Genomic DNA, 19,249 nt, shown 5'->3' on the forward strand with positions numbered 1-19,249 from the left:
TGTCACTAAAAGCACCGTAATTAGGAGCACTGCTAGTGGAGAACATTGTTAGGGTATGTTGAGTTTGGCCAGATAATATTGCTGGTAAGGTTGCCTCTTATCCAATTAACCTATGATTACTTAACATATATAGAAAAAGAACATGAAAATACGTGGATTGAGTCATAGATGAAGTGACAATTGGATATTAAATTTGTGTTTTATTAACTTCTTGCCACCTCCCTCCCTAAATAAAAAATTGATGGCACACTTAAATTTTAAGGAGTTTGAATGATTAAAGAATTTAACTCCTCATTTGGTTACCATATATATATATATTTGTAACTAAGATTTGAATTCAGACTATTTTTAAGAAGAATAAGTCACTACTTTGTACCAATTAAAAGGGTATGAATCCGAACGAAAAATTATAGGTAATCTAGAAAAAAGAAATCAAATTGTAATGGTAAACCATGGCTCTGAAAACATTGAATCTTTTGTACCTTCACCATGTATGAATTTTGAAAATTTTACAATATGCTTTTCGTGGGAAAGCAAATTTACAGTCTGATCTCAAGAGAAATTGACAAATCCCTAAAATTTTAATCTTTTACAACTTGAAACTAAAAAGAGTTTTTGCATTTTCAAAACAGCTTTTGATGCAAAAACACTTCAATCAATTACAAAAAAGCTCTAAGCGCTTCAAATATTAATATTAAAAAAATATTAATACATTTGAAATTGTAAAAAAGGATTTTTTGCTGGTCAAGTTGGGCAAATAATTTTTTTTTCTATTTAAGAATGACCCGGCTCACACGCCCGCCCATCTCGACCCACCAAAATATCAAAGCTTATTTACTGAATGTGGTATTCAAAGCTTTCAACTGTGTCCTTGTCAGCTGCAAGTCTAATATGCAGCTTCCATTGTTGCTTGATTGCAAAAGCTTCATTACTATTAGGGAGCGTGTTTCAGAAGGTGAGAATTCAGGATATGAGAAGTAAGATTCGGCTCATTTGTATCGGTCCCATCCTTCTTTACAGTTACATTTGCTGCTGCTCGTTCTTTGATGGCTTCCTTCTCCAATTTCTTTTTCTCAGCATCAGCCAGCTTCTCGTTCTCCTCTCGCGACTTTTTAAACATCTTAACGAAAACAACCAATATCTGAGTCACTGCAGCAACAAGGAACAAACTCAACCAGTCAGGCGTTTGTTTGAAAGGTAGGTTTTCGATATGAACAATAATTGTTAAAGATGGAAAACCTTGTTCAAAAGGACATCGTCCAGGATCCTCTCCGAAGTATTGGGATAATGAATCCGCACTTCTACCCTGCAAGACATACAACTTCAGACTAAACTGCAATGCACAGCAAGTTTAAAATATCCTACGAGCAACTGCAAATCGGGAAAGTACTTACCACTTCAGAATACAAGGAGATAAGTGACCTCACTTCAGCTTCAGCTGTATCAAGGAAATTCTTCAACACCTAGAACCGACAAAACTTCTATTAAACACTAATTGTACATGCTCAAAGAAAATTCCAGTGATTTCCAGGAAAAAGATATCATACAAACATTCGGACAATGGAGATCACTATAGAAATGGTGTCAGTGGTCTTAATTATTTATAAGCATCTCAAAGTATTCACCATATGGTCATTTTCTTCCAAATGACTAAACTGCAGCACATAGATCACAATGAACAGCGCGATTGAATGAAAACAAACATAAAATCATGCCAACAATTTCTGAAGAAGATAGTATCTAATTGATTCTTGAAAAGAAAACTCTAATTCCTAAAACCTAAAACCACAATAAAGAAAAGATGTTTTTGGTCAATCTTTAAAGAGGAAAAAAATTCTATAAATGATGAAAGGTGATAATAATACGGCTTTGCTTGGCAGAGTGAAAAGAAAGTTGGAAAGATGGAAAATTGAATGGGTATTTTTCTTTCAGTAGGTGTGTGCTTGGTAGGAAAGATGGAAATTCAAGAAAAAATAATTTTTTTTCCATCCACTGCTTGGTAGAGTTGAAAAATGGAAGGAAAGAAAATAGAACATTTGAAAAATGCATAATTTTGAACTAATACATCTCTCTCTCATTTTCTCTCCTCTCATCATTCCAATTTGGAAAGATTGGTTTTTATGCATTAGGACAGAAAATGACCATCTCTCCTATTTTCTTTCCTCACGTTTCTTCCCTACCAAGCATATTCAAAATTTATTTTCTTTCCACTCCCTCCTTCCATCGTCCACTTTTCCACCCAACCCAGCACACCCTAAGGGTTTGTGAAAATTCAGAAGAGTTTGTTTCCTTCACTAGCAAATCAACATCATGCCAAATCCAAATATCTATGATGACAGGAAAAAGTGACCAAGGTAATTTTTGTATGCAAGCAAATAGGGTGGGAAGTGACAAAATGGAGTAGATTCTTTGTTAAGCAATAATAATTGTTCTTCCTCACCTTCTGAAAGCCCAAAGAGATATCACCATCATTATCTGAAGCGGAGAGTTCTTGCTCAACCTTTTCAAGGCCCTTACTCACAGCTTGCATTTCTTCAGCAAGATTTTTCAATTGAATCTAGCCACATGATATGAAAATCAAGTGGATAAAAGAAATTAACAACTTTAAGAAGAAAAGAATCCAATAAACTATAACCATATAAAACATACCTTAGAAGCAGCTTCTAAATGAACAAGATCTTTATCAAAATCCAGCAACTCTGGCATTTTCTCCGATAGAAGCTAACACATGCAATAAGTGAAAAAATAAATAAAACAAAAAAAAACCATGTGACTTAAGAAATCTGAGTAGAGCATGCCAAAAGAATTAACAGAGTGCAAATTGTTTTTTGCCTAAAATGAAACAATCATGTGGGGCAAGAAGGTAAATTTGGTTAGAGTGAGGTTTCAAACATACTTGAATCAGAGGAAAAAGCAATAACCGAAGCAATAGCTTTTTCCTTTTAAAACAAGTTACATGCAAAAGATTATTTATAGTCAAGATTTACCATCCCAAACCCCAGGCACATATACTAGTAATAAAGAACATCTAGCTTCTCTCCTCAAAGACTACATGAGAGTACCACAGTATTAGAAGACTTTCCCTATGTCACACAAATACCATTTTAAGGGCACAAAATTACAGCATCATTGGCCCCACCCCCCATAACCTTAACAATAAACCTTATTCCGAACTTCCAGTGCAAGTATAGAAGTCTAACTTTCAATGTCCTACCTTGCATAGATAATGCATTAAAGTCATTTTGTTGTTTCTTGCACGCGTATCAGATAATTTAAGGAGGCTATCCAATTTGAATCCCACCGCAGATCCTGGGAATAAAAGCAAAAACAAGATGAAGAGGCATCATTAAAAAAATGGTCAAAAATCCTAAGTATAGACCAGCTGGGTAGTACCTCGTGCAGTGCCTTGATTCAAAGCATTTCCCAATGTGAGAATTGTCTGCATTATCTGACGCAATTTTGCAGATTCTTTTACCTGAAAATAAGTTTCTGACATTTTAGATGCAGGAAAAAGAACATGCTAGACATTTAGCATGCAAAATGAGCAATTATGCAGCATCCATTTGAGATTCAGTATAGGTATAGCAGTACCTCTCTGGTCGCATTATTAATAATGCTCAGGTTAGACCTTAAGTCATCCACCTGAAACAGATGAAAGGGAATATAGATTAATGATAAATCCCAGAATAAAATATCGAATATACAAATTATCCGGACAATACCTGAGAAGAAAAGGTGATTCTAAATGCAAATACTCGCAATTTTGATTCTACTCGTGGAACCTTCATCAACTCTAGGAAAAACTGAAAGATTTATCAATTATAATATTAACAACTGATCGAATTAAGGGATCGGATGTCTTAAAAGAGAGAAAATGGAACACACCTGTTCACACTTTCCAAGCATTGCCTTGTCACCTGTATAATTCTACCAAACACAAAAGTAGCAAACTTTTTTTTTTACAATTACATCCTTGTAAGTTAAATAAAATGTTCAAATAAGGGCTATCTAATAGAAGTTGTAAAGAGGAATCTGTTATGCGCCTTGGCGTAAGATCTAGTCACAGGTCTAGACGAGAAAATATCCTTGCTTCGACCTATGGTTACTCAAAGGCAGATTCGTCTTTGACTGAACCCTCTTCCCAAACTAACGTTTGTGATAAAAAATAAAACCCTCTTTTATTTCATATTGGTAGCCTTTTTATAGGCTGTTAATTACAAAGGAAAATCCTAATCTAATTCCTAATTTAAAGTCCTAATAGAATTCCTAATTTAAAGTTTATAAGGAAATAAAAAACCTAGTAAAACTAAAACTCCCAAAGAAATTAAATAAATGTAGAATTCTAATTCCTATTCCTCCGTTGATATTGTTTTCCAATGAAAACATCTATATCATTACTCCCCCTCTCGGAGTTGAGCTTGTCCTCAAGCTCAAATTCAGGATACGCTGCTCGAAAATTATCAATTGGTTCCCAAGTGGCATCTTCTTGAGGGCATCCTGCCCATTGCACTAATAGTTCCCGCCGACCCCGATTAAGCCTGGTATTAATAATAGCTTGTGGAGTAGGCAAGGCCTTGCCATCATATACTAAGGGCAAGTCTCCGACCGCATCTGGTTGAGGTCCCTTGTATTCTTTGAGGAAAGAAACATGAAATACATCATGTATTCTGCTGCCTGTAGGTAATTCAAGCTGATAGGCCACTGATCCTATTTTGTTCAAGACTTTAAAAGGACCAAAATATTTTGGCAATAACTTGTGATGCTTCTGTTTAGTTATCGTCAATTGTCGATACTGTTGAAGCCGTAACCAAACCCAATCCCCGACTTTAAAATTCAACTCTCTGTGCCCCAAATCATAAGTGGCTTTCATTTGTTGCTGAGCTTGCAAGAGTCTATCCCGAGTATTGTGTAAAAGTGCATCCCTATCTTGTAGAGCCTTATCCACAGCTTCAATCCTTGTAGAACCAGCTGAATAGGAGAGAAGTCGAGGTGGATCCCTACCGTATACTAATTGGAAGGGAGTGGCCTTTAGGGCAGTGTGATATGAGGTGTTGTAGCAAATACTCAGCCCATGGAACCCAATCGACCCACTGTCGTGGACGATCACTAGAGAGGCATCGTAGGTACATTTCTATTGTTCGGTTAATTACCTCTGTCTGACCATCAGATTGGGGATGGTATGCTGAGGAAAAAGCGAGCTTAGAACCACTTTGACGAAATAATTCCTTCCAAAACAGGCTGAGGAAAACTTTATCACGGTCTGAAACTATGGATTCAGGCAAGCCATGAAGTCGGAATACCTCTGCAAAAAAGACGGTAGCAACAGATATAGCAGTAAATGGATGGGACAAAGGTAAAAAAATGAGCGTACTTCGACAGTCTGTCCACAACCACCATAAGTACCGATTTCCTTTTTACTTTGGGTAGACCCTCCACGAAATCCATAGAAATATCAGCCCAAACATGTTGAGGTATTGGAAGAGGTTGAAGTAAACCTGCGGTCTGTAAATTTTGCCATTTGTGGCGTTGGCATACTAAACAATGTTGCACAAATTCTGAGGTTGCAAGCTTCATTCCTTTCCAAAAAAAATCTTGGCGAAGACGATGCAATGTTTTCAATTCCCCTTCATGTGCCATAGCATGTATAGAGGAGATAAGAGTGGGAATAATTGGTGAGGTAGGTAAAAGGTACAACCTCCCTTTGAAGAAAATCAACCCATCTTGTGCAACCCAATCGGGCCCCAACTCTCCTTGTAAAATTCTTTGCTGGAGTTGTGATAATTCTGGGGAAGCTTCTATTTCTCGTCTGATGGCTTTAAGAATTTCAACTTGAGGGAATGAAACAGTCATGAGGTGTGGTAAGTTTTCGTCTTTTCTAGATAAAGCATCTGCAGCCTTGTTCAACTTCCCTGCTTTATATTCCACTCGGAAATCAAACCCCATTAGCTTGCTGATCCAATGTTGTTGTGGAGATGTCGTAAGTCGTTGGTCTAACAAATACTTAAGACTGAAGTGATCAGTACGGATGAGGAAATGCCTTCCCCAAAGATAGGGTCGCCAATGAGTCACTGCCTTTGCCAAACCAATTAATTCACGTTCGTAGGCAGCCAACTTAAGGTGTCGATCTGCAATCTTGCAACTGAAAAAGGCAATGGGGTGTCCCTTTTGCTGTAGTACAGCTCCAAACCCGCTGTCCGAAGCATCACATTCAACCACAAATTCCTCCGCAAAGTTGGGTAATTGCAAAACTGGGGCTGCTGAAAGAGAAGTTTTTAATTGGGTGAAAGCAACATCAGCTTCCTTAGTCCAGTTGAAGGCATTTTTCTTTAGAAGAGATGTTAAGGGTGCAGCCACTTGTCCATAATCTTGATGAATTTTCTGTAATATCCTGCCAACCCAAGAAAGCCTCGTAGAGCCTTGGTAGTTTTAGGAGTTGGCCAATCGGTGACATCTTTAATTTTAGTGTGATCAACCTCGACCCCTTCACCATGGATGACATGACCGAGGTAGGTTACCTGAGACTCTCCAAAGAAACACTTGGATTTCTTTAAGAACAACATATTATCCCGCAAGAGTTCAAAAACTAATCTTACATGATGCATATGTTCAGTCCATGTTTTGCTATAAATTAATATGTCATCAAAGAAGACTAAAACAAACTTACGCAAGTAAGGGCGAAAAATGTCATTCATCAAACTTTGAAATGTGGAAGGGGCATTGGTAAGCCCGAATGGCATGACAAGAAACTCAAAGTGTCCATGGTGGGTTCGGAAGGCTGTCTTTTCCACATCAATAGTTGCCATTCTAATTTGAAAATATCCCGATCGTAAATCCAATTTTGTAAAATATTTTGCCCCATGAAGTTCGTCCAACAATTCATCCACGACAGGAATTGGATATTTGTCTTTAACAGTGCAAGCATTAAGCTCTCGGTAATCGATGCAAAAACGCCATGACCCGTCATGCTTCTTTACTAATAGTACTGGAGAAGAGAATGGTGATCTACTGGGTCGAATGATTCCTTGTTGTAACATTTGGTCACACTGCTTCTCAATCTCATCCTTTTGAAAATGTGGATATCGATAAGGCCTGACTACAATTGGTCCCGTTCCTGGTTTGAGAGTTATACGATGGTTACATTTGCGGTTAGGAGGTAACCCAGACGGTTCTTGGAATAAATGCGCAAATTCTACCAATAGCTTATCTAATACTATATTAGTTAAATCCTGTCCCTGTATCAAGCTGAGTCGTCGAACTTCCTCTGGGTGCTGCCCTTGCCAGAGTATCTTCTTCTTGTTTACTGCAAATTGCATAATTAAGGAGCTGAAATCCCATAAAATTGGACCAAGGGTACACAACCATTTAACCCCCAAAATCATATCAAACCCTTCTAATGGTATTGTATAAAAATCAGCTTGAAAGTTGTCATTGGCCACAACGAACTGTACTGATTTACAAATGCCAATGCTAGGAACCCGTTCTCCGTTTGCCACACATACTTGCAACCCCCTTTTCTTTTGTATTTTCAGTCCCAATCTTGGCACTAGACCTTCGCGTAGAAAGTTATGTGTACTGCCTGAATCAACGAGAACTAACACTGTTTTTCCTGACACCGTTGCTGGTAGTTGCATAGTAGATGAATTGCAAGTTCCTCTAATGGCATGTAAGGAAATTTCAAGATCATCTACCTCATCATCTTGCTCATCTTCAATATCTGGTACTTCTATCCAAAATAGCCTTTTACATTTGTGCCCCATGGAGTAAGACTCGTCACAATTATAACACAATCCCTTAGCCCTTCTCTCCGCCATCTCTGCTCGTGTCAATCTTTTGATAAATGGTGCGGAAGAACCTATTTTGCTGTTATTCCCCATTGGTTTCGTTGTTTGTCCTCCTCCCTTTGCAAAGCTCTTAGTTGTTGGAATAATGGAATTGCTGCCAGTGTTTTGGGAAGCTGACCAGTTTAGATTGGTTTGAGATAACATCTTGGAAGAGACTTTTTGTTTCCGTTCCAAAGCTCGAGCCATATTCATTGCAACTCCAAGGTTTCCCGGTTGTTGCATCTCGATATCAATTCTAAGTTCCTCTACTAATCCGGCAGTAAAAAGGTTTACTTGTTGTCGAGGTTTAAGATCAGTAGTCCTAGCCAGTAGTGATTGAAATTGACGTTGATATTCTTCTACCGTCCCGGTTTGTCTCAAGTTTGCAAGTTCCCCCAAGGGGTTATTACTCATAGGTGGCCCAAACCTGACATGACAACACTCTCTAAAACGCTCCCAATCCAAATTTGCCTCCTCTTCCTCGATTTGATCAAACCACAATTGTGCTTCTCCTAAGAGATGGAATGAAGCTAAGCCGACTTTGTCTTCTTCGTTGGTCCGCTGATTGCCAAAAAATTTTTCGCATCTTTTTAACCATCCTAAAGGATCACCAACACCATCATAAGTGGGAAATTCCATCTTGGAGTATCTTGGCACCATGCCCCCACCGTGTTGTGAATCTGAATTTCTTTTCTTGCCTCCACTGCTGCCTTGTTCTTCATTATTTTTTTCTAAATTCTCTTTCGTTGTCTTTTGGACCAAAAGAGATAAAATCGCCATCTGCTCCTCTAATGCTTGTTGCCTTGTAGCCATTTGTTCCATAAATGCCTCCAGCTTGGCTGTCAAAGTTTTTTCGTCACCCATGACAACTGACTCCGATACCAAGTTGTTATGCGCCTTGGCGTAAGATCTAGTCACAGGTCTAGACGAGAAAGTATCCTTGCTTCGACCTATGGTTACTCAAAGGCAGATTCGTCTTTGACTGAACCCCCTTCCCAAACTAACGTTTGTGATAAAAAATAAAACCCTATTTTATTTCATATTGGCAACCTTTTTATAGGCTGTTAATTACAAAAGAAAATCCTAATCTAATTCCTAATTTAAAGTCCTAATAGAATTCCTAATTTAAAGTTTATAAGGAAATAAAAAACCTAGTAAAACTAAAACTCCCAAAGAAATTAAATAAATGTAGAATTCTAATTCCTATTCCTCCGTTGATATTGTTTTCCAATGAAAACATCTATATCAGAATCCTTTCCCCCCAAAGGTCCCAATTTAAGGAATTTAAAGAAAAGGATGGCTTCAGACTTCAAGGGTTCTGAATGGGTAAACCAAAAATCCCTCTCTCGTGTTAAATTATTTCCAAAGCTGGGAGAAGGCACCACTCCTCTCTTCCTTCTCCCTTCCCTTTCCCTCACTCAGACCAGAACTTAAGTTAAAATGAAATAGTGGTCTTTCCTTTTTCTGGCATGGGGTCAAAATCAAACTACAACTGATTCCTTACAGTGGTTGCAATTAGTTCGGAATGTAGCCTTACTCATAACTAATAAGAAAAATATCCAGATGTTTAAATGGTCCTCCTAGAACTGAAAAGGTTCAGGTTCAGTCAGGAGTTCGAACAAAAAACAACAAAAGGCAGTTTTAAAATTTCCATGAAGTGGTCTACTGCCTGTAACTCATAAGAGATTGGTGGCAATACAACTGTCACGTTGAGATGCGACTTTCCAAGTCAAATATTTTTATCGTATAAAAGATAACATGCTATTTCTTAGGTGATGATATGTAATGAGTTCTCTAAAAATCTACAGTATCATTTAAAGAGCACAGTAAACAAACTGGAAAATGTAGCATTTAAAAATATATGCAACCAAAATGTTGAATAGTATATATGAATTACCTTTAGCAATTCCATATCTTCCTTAGTGGGACAAAATTTAATCAGATTCTCCACCTGATCAATATCAAGAGCTGAAGAATCCAATGCTAGTACAGCATTCTGAAAATAGAGGGCACTATATTTAGAATGACCGACTCAACTTTAGAAGTAAAAGCAAAAAAGGAAATTGAGAATATTGTAGCAAAAGTTTGACCCAACTTGGCAAGGCAAAAGAAAGAACCAACAGAGAGAATGAATTTAAGTGTTACGGAGGAACAGAAATTTCAGTATCAAACTTTGGTTGTGGTTAAAATGGAAAAGAAAAACTACAAAGCAATATAATCTGGGCCACAGAAAAAGAACAAATAGTTTATTTATGATATATCCCAGATCCAGCAAAGCCAACTGTCATTCATTCCTCCCATGGAGATAGCAAAAAGGTCCAAGTAAAACAAACAAAATTCAACTTTACCCTCAACTATAAAAGCATTCCATAATAAACATTTCAAATCTATCCAATTTACCTAATCAACAGTTGTAGTGAGTTCACTACAATATAGATATACCATCTATTTTAACAGCTACAGGATAAAAAATGAAGCTTCGAAAGTTGGTATTAGTAGTACATTGTAAACAAACTAAGAAATCCAAATTAATATAAACTATATCACTTAAATCTATTATACCAAATACGTTTTTGCCCCCCAGGCAAAAGAATTCACCTTTCGACATTACTAAACATCCCTAGCATAGCTCTAACATGTTTCCCTAAAGAATCACGTTATATTGATGGAACCCTAGCCCAATGCCCTTCAGCAGATAGAACTCCAACAAAAAGATCATGAGCTCTAGGTGACCAATAAGAAGCTTGAGGATTAATAAATTTAAAATTCATAATTGCTGCTGCGGGTTACCAATTTTGATATCAAATTATAGAATATGCTGCATAAACAAAGATTCCGGCTCCCAGGAATCTGGTTGCCAGCAAAAGCTTTATGCACAGAACTTAACCTATCAGAAACTAAGATAGTATTACCATGGAATATTACATGCGGGAAAAAATCAAATAGAGGACATCAGATAGGGATATATTAGAAGTAATATAAAAAATAAAATAAAAAAAGACAATTTAAAGGGCAGGGGACAGGGGGAGGGGTTAAATCTCCAATATTCCAACACCATTTCAATTAAAAACTAAAATAAAATAAAAGAAAAAGATAACAATTTAGCACACTTATAACATTTAGCAGGGTAAGCTAAAAAACTTACAATCATATCGGGCAGAGGGATTTTTATTTTTGTGAGCATTATTTCACAATTATATGCTCTGCGCAACTCAACCTGAGATATAATACAAGCACCAAATACACAAAATAAGGGTAAAGAAACTTAAGGTCCTTAAAATGCATATAAAAGAAATTATATGATGAAAGAAGGAATTAGATGGCTACATGTGGCACTTCATGAATCTGCAGTAGATGGTCAAGTTCAAAGTTGATTAAGGATAAAATCATCCATCATTAGCAGCAGAGGATCTTTACAAACTTAAATATTCGTCATAAAAGAGTAGCTGTAATATAGACAAATAAATGGTGTTTGGGACTCCTATTATAGTATTTTCTTAAGGTTGTAAAATATGTAATTTGCAGCAAAAGGACCTTCTTTCTGATTTTAGAATAGGACGGCATTGCACAGCTATGGTAGCAAGTATAGTTTTAAAAAAAAAAATAGTACGCAACAATGATACTCTACCCTGATGACTCATACAGTCATGTAACTAAACCAACATGTCATTCATGCTGCAGACATAAAAATCAATAACAAAGATGTAGTGAAGATAAAGGGAAGCATGACAATGATGGTACAACTAGAGCAGCAGCCACAACAGAATCAATCACTTCTAAAATTTGTATGCTAAAAGCTTAATGATTATTTGCCATGATGGTGCCATTTAACTAGAGGAACCACAAATTAAAGGCCATTGAAATTCTCTTAATGCTTAATACATAGTTGTTTTCTGTATATAGTTGACAAGGCAATTACTTAAAGGACAGTAAACTTAAAATTGGAGAAACTATGTAACCAATTACAAAGTCTGACTAAGCTCATTATTCAGGAAAAGAAACCCCATATCATGTTCCTTATTTATTTTCTTTCATATTTTAATCAAGCCAATTAGGATCACTTAAACTGTGTTTTTCCTTATATAATGCATGTTTTGTAAAAATATTAAGCCAAAGTTAACATATATTTGATTAAGTATCCTTCATTTCATACATAAAAGGAGTTAGAAGAAAGAAAATTTCTTACTAATTGCACTTTCTCAGGTTTATTGATGTTAGAACCTCGTCGGCCTCCAAGTTTAGCACTACTGCCGTCTGAAGCAGAGGCAGCTGAGAATAAACTTTCAAGTTCAGACATATCAATCTCAGGGGCCCTACACCAAAAGAAATTGATCTATAGGGTTAGAAAGTAATCATCTTCCCATATTAGAGGAAAAAGCAATCCAAGTAAAACTAAACATAAATAAAAGGGGAAACAGAAAAAGGACAGATTGACCAAGAATTTATGCTTCCTTTTTCTCTCTTTATCACATAACAAGATAGAAAGTAAATGGACATGTAACATGACAAAGCGCTTTTTCAAAAACATTCAAGTGAATGTCCAACAAAATGCAACTACTATAAAATGTTTTATCCACATTCCAGCACATATTGTGCAATCTAGCATCAATAAAAACTTTTGGCAATTATAAGAACCTATGAAACAATTTGGTACTGATATACAAGTTATATATGCATGAACCTTGATTGATTATCCTGCTTTTGAGAATCAGCCCATAAACTCCCTTGCATTGCTCGAGTGACTTTGACCCAATGTAACGGCTTCAACGAGTTTTTCTTAGGGGTGTTACTCACGCCAATGCCGCGGCCTCTTCCATGACCAGTCTGTCCCAAAGCTTTTTCCCTACCACTTGATGCAGGTGGTGGTGGAGGCACACTGGAAACCTTTGCACCTGGCAGCCGTGCACCTGGTGGGGGAGGAGGCACAGCAGGAGCTTTTGGTGCAGGGGGTGGAGGAGGCACAGCAGGACCTTTTGGTGGAGGAGGTGGAGGGGGCACAGCAGGACCTTTTGGTGGAGGGGGTGGAGGGGGCACCGTGGAACCTTTCGGTGGAGGTGGAGGAGGGGGTGCAGCAGGAGCTTTCGGTGGAGGGGGTGCTGGAGGAGCTTTTGGTGGAGGGGGCGCTGGAGGAGCTTTTGGTGGAGGGGGCGCTGGAGGAGCTTTTGGTGGAGGGGGTGGAGGGGGCACTGGAGGAGCTTTTGGTGGAGGGGGTGGAGGAGGAATAGAACCTGGCCTTGCAAGTCCTGCAATTGGCGGAGGTGGAGGCAGGGGAGGGACATTAGTATTATGGCATCGGACAGATGGAGCAGATCCCTTGTGAGAGGAACTAGTAGTAGAGACAACCATTGGAGGTGGTGGCGGAGGTGGTGGTGGTTGGTTTGGCTCTTGCATTTTAGATTTGCTGCTGAAGGATGGTGGATGCAAGGGTGGGGCAGGGGTGGAGGTAGGGGTGGAGATGGCAATTGAGAGGAGTTGAAAGGGGGTGGGGGAGGAGGAGGAGGAGGAGGTGGAGGTGGATCATTGTTTGTAGATTCAGGTGATGTTGAAAAGGCTCTACCAGAAAAACTATGAGGTGGAGGTGGTGCAGGTGGTGCAGGACCTCTTTTGGTAGTGGCAGGCAAAGATATTGCAGGATTCCTTTCGGAGAAACCAGGAAGAGGAGGGGGTGGGGGTGGAGGTGGGGGTGCAGATGGCTTCGATGTAATGATGTTAACAGATGAAGGTAGATGTAGAGGAGGAGGAGGTGGTGGTGGCGGTGGTGGTCCAGGAGGTGCAAATCCTGAAGAAAGACTTTTACTAGGTATCGGAGGTGGTGCTAGTGGTGTGGGTACAACAGGTGCTGAAGATTCCAGTGGAGATGAATGAGATGGCATTCCAGAACATGACACTACCTGAACAGCTTCAACTGATGCATGATCTAAATCTTGTAAACTATCACTTTCTGAATGTAAGGGAACTTTATCAACAATGTCTGGTGGCAGAAATCTTGCTGGATCCCCCAAAGGCTTATTGATCACGTCAAATGCTTCATCTGAACTATCAGCAGTGCTAGATGCATTGTTTTCCTCCTCAGAATCAACAGGAGATGCATATAAATTTCCTTTGTTCTGCAATCTGGACAATTCTTTTACATCACTCAAGACAGAAAGTTGTTTAAGTAACCACAAAGCAGCATCATCACTGTTATCAACCCACTCAACACCACTAAAGAGTTCTTGAACACGAGAAAAAGCTTCAATAGGTAATCCCCCTTTCTCCTCACCATTCAAAACTGTTATAGGAGCCTTAGGTGGGGTGGAATTTTCAACCTTCCCAAACAAAACCTGAATTTAGAAGTTTATTGAATTAGAGATACAAATGTTGAAGAAACTAAAGAATCATGAGTTCATGACTAAAACTAATAACACCTTAGGTTTTGGAAAAATATGGTAGGAGGTTAGTGGCTAAGAAAGTGAATTGCTTATCGCGGTTGGCCTTTGCTCTTCCTTCTCATGATGCATCCAAAATCCTAAAAGAGGCTCAAAAAGATATTTACCTCTGCTCGGAATCCTTTTGGAAACCGCTCCTTTGAGTCCCAAAGAATGTCCAAGTTCTCAGAGTTCAGCATCAATATGTTGGATCGAATAAATGCAGTGTTGAACATTATGCGAAACATCATAACTTCCCTTTCAGGATCCAAATCCAAATGGACACACTCCAATACAACATCTCCCTGCACTGAACACTGGATGTCAATTTTAATCACATCACAGTCTGCCTGCAACAAGGAAAAAAAAGTCATTTTTCAGAAGTTAACACGGAACAAAAAAATTAATACAAAAAATTTGGGGAGGGGGGACTTTTACCTGACGATAATGTCGAAGCATCTTCCTTTTCTTGGACATGGAGAACAGCATCTGCGTGGACAAGCCATCTTTGTTATGAAGGTTCCTACCAAAAATGCGAATAATTGGCCTACATCCATTTTGGGCATCAAAGCTCGGAATGGCTCGAAGAATGATACAATCTAAAGAAAGAGCACGCTCAGGAGGAGGCCATTCAGGAGCTATATTCCTTCGAGCTACATACTGAAGGTAGCGAAGCTGAGAAGGGAAGGGATTTAAAGGTGAAAGGAGCTGCAAGAAACCCTTGGGAGCCTCTCGATGAACAATTTCAAGGGTCTTGCGCTCTCCACTGTGCAGTTTTTTAAAAATCAAGAAACTAGCTAGCAGAAATGCCAAAAGTGGCCACCCCCCTCTTTCACAGTGTAGAAGAACGACACTTTGATGATTCCCAAGTGAAAGCCAACTTTCACAAACACGAAGAAAATGCTGAATTAGAGACAATGGGAGCAGGGGACAACCCTCATATTGTCGTGGATAGTCCAATACAGTAACATCGTATTGACATAAAATTTCCGCGAAATCACTTGGTTTTTCACCTTCGCGAAAATTGAAAGCCAGAAAAGATGACTCCGGGAACTCTTCATGTAACTCAGTCACAATCTCGTGTAGGTATACTTGGTACATACCATCAGGCAAGGCTTCAGTGGAGAAGCAGGAATCCAAAACTGCATTAATTTAGATCAAATTCACTTAACAATAAAAAATACACAAAGAGACTCCAAATCAAACAAGGTGAGGTTAAAGAATTTTTTTAGCACATACCGTATACTCTCTCAACAAATTCAAGCAACCCATCCGGGGGTCTTCTATAAAAAAATCTACTAAGAAGTGTCATCTCTGCCAATACAATTTCACCCAATGAGCTAAAAACACCCTCACAAACAACAATAAGAACAAGAACCCGCGAAACTGTTCCAATTTGTTGCCACGTGCTTGCAATTTTACAGAGAAAAATCAACGGCAGCAAAATAAAAACAAAAAAGAACAAATATGCAATTATTTAAAGCAATTCAACTAGAAACGAAATTTATAAACAGCAGAGCCACGCTCAATGACTTCGATTTGAAATAAAGCGAACCATTTATTCCTTAAAAAAACACATAATACAAGAAAAAAATAGTTGAGGTTAAGGATTAAAATTACTTACCTGTGATTAAAAGAAATGCATAAGCTTTTAAGATTGGTGAAAACAAGCTCCAACTCTATGGTTCTACTGGTTTTTAATTTTCAAATCTTACAGAGCGTTCTTCCATTTTGAACTTCAAATATTTGGGTTTTCTTCTTTTTTTCTTATTAATTTAACGGCCATGTAATTACGTATTTACCCTTTCCTCATCCCCTAGATTTGGGCATGACGCAAACTTTTGCACCATGTTTCTTTACGGTTTTTCTTTGGATAAAGCGGTATTTAGTCCCTGGACTTGACGTTTTCTCAACTTGGTCCCTGGATCTTTTGTCCACACTGGTCCCAGAATTTGGATTTTTTTCAATTTAATCCTTAAAATTGAATTATGTTAAGGTATAATAAAATGACACTACGAGATTACGTCATGTCATAACCTGAGATTTTGAAATATATATAATCTAAAAAATACAAAAAGTATAAAGAAAATTTTAATTTTAAAAAAAGTGATGATAATAGTGCCACCTTATCATATCTTAACTAAATTAAAATACAATGATGAAATTGAAAAAAGTTGTCAAATTATAAGATTAATGTTTAAAAAAATTAATGATTAAATTAAAAAAATTTGTCAAATTTAGGAACTAAATACCACTTTATTTATTATGTTCACAATTTTTTACTATTTTGAATTTTGAGTTGTGTCTATGATTATAAAAATATATATGAATTAAATTTTAAATTTAATAAATATAATGTAAAAAATATAAAATGATTTTAGAAAATCTATTTCAATGATTTGGGTGTTTTTTTTTTAAATTATGCATCGGGTCATTTAAAGGTATTATTTAATATTTTTCAAACAAAAGTTACTATTTAACAATGCTAATAATTTGAATTAAATCATAATAGGAGGATAAAAAGCTGTAAAAGTCAAACAAAAAGATTAAATCCCAATGTTGATAACAGCATAGGGACTAAAAATAAAAATAAAAATAAATGTTTTAGATAAACACTTTATCTGCTTAATAATTTAAATTTTGAAAAAAAAAACCTTTGAGATTGAAAAGGAATTTATAAATTTTACAAAATTGGTGATAATTTATTTTGGTAAAGTTGTTTTTGAAATATTTGGAAATTAAATAACATTTAGTTTTCTTTGTTCTGTAATGCATGAATTAGTCATTTGTTATTTTTTAAACAAAATAATATGTTATTTAATTATTTTTAATTAATAATACATTGGGAAAAAAATAGGTATATATATTATAAACAAATAAATAAAAATTGTGTTTATATTTTGATATAAAAATAATAAAATGAAATATTGTAACTTCACCTCATTTACAAATTGTTATTTATTTTTTTATCAAAAGATAAACAAATCATTTTAATTAGAGAAAAATGAAATTATAGAATTAGTTAAAATGAATTAATATAAATTTTAAGAGTTAGTATTAGGTAAACTAACAACAGTGGTGGAATCAGGGCCTAATCTCTCTAAAATGAAAATTTTTTCATTTAAGCTCTTATAATTTATAAAATTTTAAATTATTAATGGTAAAATTGCACTTTGGCCGTCTCAAAAATGATAAAAATTTGATTTGATTCTTTAAAAATTATAAATATATAAACTATTAAAATTATGAAATTACATTTTTATTATCGTAAAAATATACAATTTAATTTCAATCTAGAAAAATTCTAACTCCACCACTGACTAACAATGTACTTTTTTATTCCACAAGCAATCTTAAAAAATTGACATGTGTCTATTTTCTTAAAATATTTATGTTTTTTTATTATAATATACCCATCTAGGAGATTTGTCACCGCTTAGTCCTACTTATTGAGTTTTTTCAAGTTTGTTATAGCACCACTTGAGTTGAACATATGTCATTCTCGGAAGGCACCAAGTGGACGCCTAAAAATGGTTTTCCACTTGTCGTCAATCAGGACATCCTCAATTGCTCAACCTCCTAAAGCTAACTATCTGTCGTGAAAACAATTCGTCTTAAGAGACATCTCCTTTTGCCAAACTACTCGCAATTTGAACGCTTCCCCACGTGCGAGCATTGCCCTCAATAATCTCTAGAACACACCTGAACATAATAACATCGTACTCCCTCAAAAGGCATAACAGAAAGAATTCCATCGTGCATATCCCTCACTTACTCCATAATGATAATCACCTTGTTATATCACCACTACTAGACAATGGGTATATCTTATAAATACTTTCCCAGACAACGAGAATGAGATCTTCTTCCTATTAGCAATCTTGAGCACTTACCATCTGCATTCAACCTTTCATAACAACCTTCCTCCTTCTATTGTCTTTGTCCGACTTTCCATCTGTTTAGGTGAATTGACCTCCCTTACATCACCACTACATCCTCCTCTTTAACCTTTTTGTTATTAAGATTTGTATCAACAAAGTTGAATTGAACTATTTTATTTATGTAAATATGAAAATAAAGATTTTAAATTTTTAATGTGATTTAATGCAGATAAATTGTGACAATGAAATTTTGAAATTTAATATTATTTAGGCTTCATATTTTTTAGCTAATAATAAAATGTAAAAGAAATGTAATATGTAATACAGCAAAGTATCTCAGTTGGCAAAATTTAAATAACTCCACTTAAATAAGATTCCTTTTGTATGTTAAAACTTTACTAATATATATATTATATGATTCAGTATAATCATCACAGGCTATTAAATGTGTGTGAAATAAGGTTTTTTTTATAGGCATGTTAATAAAATTAAATTAATATAAACATAAATGTTAAAAGTCAATATATTAGGCGATTAACACTGAAATAAATAATTATAATGATCGCCAATTGTAATATTATTTAATGTTCTCGTAAATTTAACTCATTAGAAGAAAGCAATTAATAAATAATATTATATTAAATTTATAATAATAATTTTTATTATTAAATTTAGATTCACTTCACAGTGGTATAAATGAAAAAAAGATTACTATGTTTGAAAAATAAATTTAGATAAAAAAAAAGTTTATTCAATAATCAAATTCAATCTCCAATAATCAAAGCCTCAGCCCAACTCCAGTAGTTTTTATGTTTATAATATATTATTTTTTATATATATTATGTAATTTATATTATATAAAAAAAATTAAAAGGTAATACCGGAGTGTTTATTATTAAAATAAAATAAAATAGTCCAACGCTACAATCAATAAAGTAAAGACTGAAAGCGGTTTCCTATCTTCAACAGAGTTTCGGCTATTGGTATTCCACCAAAATCTCCTCCAATATTATCAGCAAAAAACCAGGAGAGTGTGGCTTTCCATATAACACAACATTAGCCACAGGTCAGTAACATCAGAAGATAGATTATCAAAGGGGGTCAATTCATCGTCTATCTTCCTCTATTGCCGCCAACATAA

General features: G+C 36.1%; 1 protein-coding gene across 1 annotated transcript; it reads right to left on the minus strand.

The window, feature by feature from the left end:
- Positions 1-459: 459 nt before the first annotated feature.
- Positions 460-16,002, minus strand: LOC107928334 (formin-like protein 14). The gene is made up of 19 exons (XM_041076033.1): positions 15,852-16,002; positions 15,467-15,541; positions 14,666-15,369; positions 14,356-14,577; positions 13,254-14,143; positions 12,502-13,221; positions 12,007-12,133; positions 10,966-11,037; positions 9,718-9,816; positions 3,886-3,927; positions 3,723-3,803; positions 3,592-3,642; positions 3,394-3,475; positions 3,215-3,309; positions 2,650-2,721; positions 2,441-2,557; positions 1,395-1,463; positions 1,240-1,306; positions 460-1,149 (listed from the first exon to the last, which is right to left on the minus strand). Exons 2-19 carry the CDS (start codon positions 15,537-15,539, stop codon positions 935-937), a joined length of 3,798 nt encoding a protein of 1,265 aa, XP_040931967.1. The 5' UTR covers positions 15,540-15,541; positions 15,852-16,002; the 3' UTR covers positions 460-934.
- Positions 16,003-19,249: the final 3,247 nt, after the last annotated feature.

Source organism: Gossypium hirsutum, chromosome A08 (genome assembly GCF_007990345.1).
Source record: "Gossypium hirsutum isolate 1008001.06 chromosome A08, Gossypium_hirsutum_v2.1, whole genome shotgun sequence".
NCBI classification, from domain to species: Eukaryota; Viridiplantae; Streptophyta; class Magnoliopsida; order Malvales; family Malvaceae; genus Gossypium; species Gossypium hirsutum.

Excerpts from the sequence above, each read along its gene's own strand:
- LOC107928334 (XM_041076033.1), bottom strand. The coding sequence starts at position 15,539 with ATGACACTTCTTAGTAGATTTTTTTATAGAAGACCCCCGGATGGGTTG. Across the intron at positions 14,578-14,665 it reads TGCTTCGACATTATCGTCAG|GCAGACTGTGATGTGATTAA; the intron begins GTAAAAGTCCCC and ends TCCTTGTTGCAG. Across the intron at positions 1,150-1,239 it reads ACGATGTCCTTTTGAACAAG|TGACTCAGATATTGGTTGTT; the intron begins GTTTTCCATCTT and ends TTGTTGCTGCAG.